This window comes from Eptatretus burgeri, chromosome 1 (assembly GCF_056783735.1).
Source record: "Eptatretus burgeri isolate ZD-2024b chromosome 1, Ebu_testis_v1, whole genome shotgun sequence".
Taxonomy (NCBI): Eukaryota; Metazoa; Chordata; class Myxini; order Myxiniformes; family Myxinidae; genus Eptatretus; species Eptatretus burgeri.
Window position 1 is genome coordinate 3878423 of NC_140961.1, and position 7064 is coordinate 3885486.

Consider the following 7064-nt stretch of genomic DNA (forward strand, 5'->3'; position numbering starts at 1 on the left):
GGAGTGGGAGGGTGAAGAGGACGGGGAGGAGGAAGAATACTAATGGAAGGAACGTTACATTCCGCTTGAGATGAACCTGGTGTTTCACTAGTTGAAGCTTTACACCCTGATTCAACCAGGTTTGGAGTTATTGGTGACTTAGAAACGGTACACATTTCACTGTTGGTCTTTACAGGGAGGGGGGTTACAGTGGGTTCGGTGTTAATATCCAAGGTGCTTGTGACTATGGGAGTGGTCACGTGTGCTCCCTGCTGCACAAAACCAATCTCCTGCTCATGTTCACCTAGAGTACCTATATATAGAGAGTAGCGACATAGGGGGACCAGAATTTGATGGTCACGTGACACATGGGCGCCATTTTGTTTCACACTCTAGCGCCAAGCTACGCATCGAATCCAGATCTTCACCGAGTGAGCTCGGAGAGACCGAGTTTGAAACTGAGTGAAACTTTATTAGTCAAAATGACGGGTTGTTGCGCCTTTGGGTGCAGCAACAAATCTGAGAAGGGGTACAGGATGTATAGGTTTCCAACAGATGCAAAAAGACGGAAGATATGGGAGCAAAAAGTGAGCAGAGTGGGATGGAAGCCTACTTCTTCATCATGTTTGTGCGAGGTAAGAGAAGGGCTGTATCAGTCCCATGTATTAATATCAGCATATGTATGAAGGAAGTGACTGTGTCTGCGCACCTTATTCATCGGAATGCCATTATTATTAATCATTATGACATTTTTATGAAAATCCAATTCTTTGTAATACATAAAAATAATTAAAAAAAACATTCCTTCATATGTTGTGAAATTGTGTTTGAAGGTCATTCATCAATGTTGGCCGTGGGTCTCAAAAACTAATAGAGTCTAGATCTACTAGTAGTAGATCTAGAACTTTTGCAGCATTTTTATTTTTGGTTCAAACTCAAAGTTGGTCCAAAATGTCAAATTTGGCTTCAAATTTCCACTCATACTTTCATAGGCCCATTACTATCTTGGTGTATAGCGAAAATGGTGCATGCCGTGGCTCGACAAGTACCAATCTTAAGTTAAAATACAGTTATTTTTCTAATCTAGCAGCATAGTAGAGAGTAGCATACAATGATGAAATGTGTAAACCAGATCTTAGAAATGAATTTTGAGAACTATTCTATTTTGTTATAATAATGTTTTCTACTTCTATAATTTATTATTAGGACTAAGAAATATTCAAGATTAGAAATATTGTATCTTTTCTTCTGCAGGTTCACTTTGATGAGTCCCAGTTTGAAAACAAGAGAGTAGATGGGAAGAAAAAACTGAAGTGGCAGGCAGTACCAACCATATTCTGTCATCGCAGTGTGCCAAAACCCAGGAGGCCTCTAAAACGCCTTTCCTGTACACCAAATACTGCTAGTGCTACCAAGAAATCATGCATTGCTTTAGACCATGCGTACTCTGTTAACACAGCAGACAAAACAACATCAACTTCAAGTTCAGGTATGTAGACTGAAGTTATGAATCATTTTCTTTGAACTAAGTCTGTAGTTATTTAACCCTAAAAAGACTTTGGCATTGACGCATGTCTTTGAATTGCTCAAGCTGAAAGTTGATGGTCTGACTAAGGAAGAACGACTTTGCTGTCTTACACTAGACGAGATGTCACTAACACAAAAGGTTGAGTATGATGTCAGTAGTGGTGAGCTTGTAGGTGATGTGACATTGCCAAGACACTTTGGCAGTGCTGACCATGCGCTGGTATTTATGCCTGGAGGAGTTACTTCTCGCTGGAAGCAAACAGTCGGTTATCATTTTACAAGTGGCTCAACAGATGGAACCGTCTTCAAGGACATCATTTTGGACATCATCAGTCATGCATCAGACATCGGCCTGAATGTGCAAGCAGTAACTAGTGATATGGGTAGCGCCAATCGGGCTATGTGGAAGTCCTTTGGGATAATATGCGGTAAGCATTGTAAGACGGTTCACAGAATCCCACACCCATGTGAAACAGAAGGATGGCTGTACTTTCTGGCCGATATTCCTCATCTGTTCAAGAACATCAAGTCAGCTCTAGTAAGTGGGCAGAATTTTGTTCTGTCCAAAGACACTGTAGAGCGCCATCAGCTTTGCTCAGACATTGTAAGTGATTACCCCCTTCGAGACCTAGCATGCTTCCAAGAGCACCATGAGTTGAAGCTGGCATCAAAGCTTACCAAGGCCAAACTTGCACCTTCTCATTTCGAGAAAATGAAAGTGTCCAACGCAACACACGTGATCAGCCATGATGTGAGCAGTGCCCTCATCTACCTTGCAGACAAAGAGAGCAGAGGTGCAGAGCATCGTACTGCAGCTTGGTTCATTGAAATGATGAATCACTGGTTCGAGATTATGACAAGCCGTCATCCTGTTATGGCTCTTAGCAAGATGAAGCCAGATAAATACAGGGAAACTCGGTCATTCCTTCATGATGTCATAGCTTTGTTCAAGGGGATAAAGATAGGTAAAGGTGACTGGAAACCATGTCAAACTGGGGTCATCTTGAGTACTACATCAGTTCTTACCTTGGCCGAGGACCTTCTGGATGCGGGTCACAAGTACCTTCTTACCAGTAGACTGACGCAAGATTGTTTAGAAAATCTGTTTTCTGTCGTTCGTCTGAGGAAGCCGATTCCATCCCCACTAGAATTCAAGTTTGCCCTGAAACTCATAAGTTCAGCCCAGTTCCTTACACTGCCACGTTCAGGAAGTTACAGTCAAGATGACGGTGAATTTCTCGCTGATTTTCTGAAACAGGACGTGCAGGTCCCAGAGGATGTTAAAGTCTCGGGCATCATTCTGTCAGACAATCCCGATGTCAGTTGTCTTCCTCCAGCAGAGCGGGCGAGCCTTTACAACCTTGCCGGCGCTTGCGTTTCTAGTGTTAAGAAGAACGAGACTACTTGCGATACTTGCATCAGTGAGTTGGCAGCTGAAGAAACCAAATACGTACATCCTGATGCACAGCTCTCCTTGCTCAAAGAGTTCAGAACTGGATGCTTCTTTCATGTTTCAGACAAGACATTCAAGATGATATTGACTGTTGAGGCAATGTTTTGCAAAGCTGAAGACAAGCTCATGGATGAAAAAAATGTGAAAGATGTGCTTCTTGAACGAGCGCAAGAGCTCACAGAAGATGTGAAGTTTGCTGAGTGCCACAACATTAAGAAGAAACTTCTTGGTAAATTCATCACATCGCGGCTACATTTCTTCTGCAAGAAAAAAACAAGCAGCCGCAAGAAAGAATCATCGAAGAAGTTTGATGAACTGGGCAGTAAGAGCATGGCCATGAGGAAGCTAGCAACAAAAGTGAAGTAAAATAAAGGAAGTAGTATTGAGTCATCCTGCTTAAAGGGGAAGTCCGGACCATTTTAAGTTAGCTTAAAAGCAAAGAATAAAATTTTGCAATCTTCGGATTGGATACATAGAAGTAGCTTTCTTATTATCTTCCGCTATGATTGGATAATGGATAGCATACATCACATGAGTTTTCGCGGACGAATTTCGTACATGGCAAGGTGTACACATCGTGTCTCCTCATTGACAAAATAGTTCGCCGTTTTCCCAAAAATACCAGAATACAACAGGATAGTTTTAGGAGAACTTTTTCCTGTAGCCTCTTTGATTATTTGTTTACACAATGCTGTTCAGATAATTTGTTTACCGAGTTTCGGAACGAAACCCACTTTTAAAGCGTCTTTTTCGGCCTCACCCTATGGCCTATGAAGTGACAAGGCACACTGATTTAGAAAACTTATAACAAAAGATATGCATTTAATATGCCAACTTTGTTATTCAAACTATTTCATTTATAATCAAACGAATGCTTATTCAGAATAATGTGCTGGTTTGTCCAATGTATTGTGTAACATGAAGTTGCCTTTGTTATAATCCATTTACATTAGAGATAGATGCATGTGAACGAATGATAAGATTCAAAGATAAGAAGTTCTTTCGTTTTCAATTTCTGCATTTAAGCTTTTAGCCGTCGACAGTGCCTTTAGGCACGGCTCCCGGTATTGGAAGCATGTCATCATGTGACCCATATAAACTTTCAAGGACATCTAAGCTTTTAGAAGTTGTTATCTATGGAAAGAAGAGAAAATTCGTTGTTTTGATAAGTAATTTGATGAACAATTTTGGTATTTGTCTATTTCTTATGTTGACCAAAAACCAGTCAAGTTTTAGACTAAAAAAAGGGCAAAATAATGTACACATATGGACATTGACATGTATGGTATATAAGTCTTACTGTATATGCGTTGAATGTGTTACCATGGTAAAGATTATTGTAATAAGAATTATATCAATCATAGCAGCAATTGATATTATTATTGATTTATTTGATTTATAGCCTGTATGATTAAGTTGGAACAAAAAATTACCTATAGAACCACTGCCCCCACGCCTGCCCCAAAAATGAAATGCTTTAAATTTGGGGGCCCTCTTTATGCATGCCGTTGATCTTATTTATTATCATAACCCCAGTAAGGATCAATGGTAGTCTGGGATGTTGGCATCTAGAAAGCTAACAATATGGGCAATCATTATTTAGCAACCCAATTAATTTACATATTTATCACTTAATTGCACATTCTTATGAAAATACACAATTTGTAATGAATTGTCTGTTTATTTGGTTACCATGGCAACACATTAGATGGGGTTTCATAAAAAAATCTAGCCTACAATCTCTGACCTTCATACTTTCATTTGGTGTATTTCCATTTTTGTTCAGAATCATCAATCATGTAGTATTGTCTTGAAAACTTGCTGTCAAGTTGTTAATATTTCACCAAAATTAATTTTGCTGTAAACACGAATATATAACTAATCATGATATTACGTATTTATACACTTGAATTTGAAAATGCCTGCAGTGTATGAACAATACAGGTAACTCTGCATGCATGTAAGTCAGCCTTATTAAGTCGAATAATCGCACAAGTTTAAACAAATTTTGAAACCGTATTATGCAAGACGTGTTATTTACCTTCTGTGAGGCAGATTTGTTCTACGTCGAACAGATTTCTGTGGTCCCAAGAGATTCAAGTTAAGCAGAGTTACCTGTACTTATAATTTGTAGCATTTCTTTATCGTTCATCATCTTGCAAATTGATGGAACACTGTTGACAAATAAAATAGCAGGTCAAACCTACTGCGATTTTTCATGGACTGTTTCTTCACAAGATTGTACCAGTTGAATACTTAACATAAGCATTTTGACATGAACGTGCTTCATAGATTCATCCAATAATTGCATAGCAGGCCTGTGCAATTAACTATTCTTTGCCCATAAAAAAGGGTCATTTCAATTGTTAAGATATTTTTGAAATCTGATACAATCATTTTGGCATAGTCACTTTTTGGTGTGTTTGAGAGCGTGTTGGGTGGTAACTATGATGATAAATTACATGTAGGTATCGGTGTTTGTTGCTTTTGTTTGTTATGGGTGAGATGATAATGTGGTGAGATGAAAAAAGTAAAGATGGGTGAGGTGGGGAGGGATGGGTAGGGGCAGGTATGGATCAAATTGAGGCCCCAACTTAGGCCTATGGACTCGAGATTTTTATTTGGCTCGACTTCATGTCATAAGCCTACACAGGCCGAGTTTCTCCCAAATGTCTCGTTCTCTGGCAAACTTACTCTGAGTTTCCCGTGTAATGAGTACATGCATTTTAACATTTTATCACTTTCAACCCCATTGATTCTATAATCAAGATCTTTGGCCGAGTAAAACATGAGAATAATTATATATGTCCAGTGATGTATCCCACCCTCCTGATGTATTGCTTCATTCATGCATGCTGCTACGGCGGTAGCGCACGCACCGCGCGTTATCCAGAGTGAAACAAAATGGCGTCTATAGCTGAGTTGTCGCTACTCTCTATATATAGGTACTCTATGTTCACCAACCCCACCCACAAAAAAAGTCATCATCCTCTGGAGCAATTACATCAAATCGATTTTTCGTTTTAAAAAGAGCATCTATTGTTGCTTCCAAACACGAGTCATTATTCGCGGCAGCCGACGCCATCTTTTTTGCACAGCTCGCCGTCACATCTTGATTATTGTTATCATTTAGATGCTTTAATTTATGTTTCCTTTTTGAAGGAACAACGGTGAAGCTTTCGTCATCCGCGAGGGGGGGGGGATTTACCTCCACTTTCGACGGCCCAGGCAGATTGTTCGAGTTTGAAGCGTCACCAACGTGCCCAACTCTAGATATACCAATATTCGTCTCAATGGGTTCAACCACACTAGATATTCCACTTAATATATTCTTGGGGCAATCGCTTTTTAAATGTCCCGATTCACCACAGATAAAACAAGTTGTGGTCTCCGTTGTAATATAAATCTGGTAATTGCGGTTTTTATTTTTTAAAGTCAAAACTGCATTGAGCGATTGAGTGTTGTTTTTTAGAATGATATAGCAATGACGTCGGAACGACATGATGTGGCGAACCGAAGCGTCAGAGCGCAGACGAAGTGGAATCATGGAGATTCGTGATACAACTGTGCCAAAAACGCTTAATGCAGAGAGAGGGCGAGAGAGAGAGAGAGGGCGAGAGAGGGCAAGAGAGAGAGAGAGAGGGCGAGAGAGAGAGAGGGCGAGAGATAGAGAGGGGGTGAGAGAGAGAGGGGGAGAGAGAGAGGGCGAGAGAGAGAGGGCGAGAGAGAGGAGGCGAGAGGGCGAGAGAGAGAGAGAGAGAGGGCGAGCGAGAGAGAGGGCGAGCGAGAGAGAGGGCGAGCGATAGAGAGGGCGAGCGAGAGAGAGGGCGAGCGAGAGAGAGGGCGAGCGAGAGAGAGGGCGAGCGAGAGAGAGGGCGAGCGAGAGAGGGCGAGCGAGAGAGAGGGCGAGAGAGAGAGAGAGGGCGAGAGAGAGAGAGGGCGAGAGAGAGAGAGGGCGAGAGAGAGAGAGGGCGAGAGAGAGAGAGAGGGCGAGAGAGAGAGAGAGAGAGAGAGAGAGGGCGAGAGAGAGAGAGGGCGAGAGAGAGAGAGGGCGAGAGAGAGAGAGGGCGAGAGAGAGAGAGGGCGAGAGAGAGAGAGGGCGAGA

The 7064-nt window shown here is 41.5% G+C and overlaps 1 protein-coding gene across 1 annotated transcript; it reads left to right on the plus strand.

Moving 5' to 3' along the window:
• The first annotated feature begins 291 nt into the window (after nucleotides 1-291).
• On the plus strand, nucleotides 292-3325 carry LOC147033793 (uncharacterized). The gene is made up of 3 exons (XM_085882865.1): nucleotides 292-614; nucleotides 1234-1473; nucleotides 1535-3325. Exons 1-3 carry the CDS (start codon nucleotides 348-350, stop codon nucleotides 3323-3325), a joined length of 2298 nt encoding a protein of 765 aa, XP_085738991.1. The 5' UTR covers nucleotides 292-347.
• Nucleotides 3326-7064: the final 3739 nt, after the last annotated feature.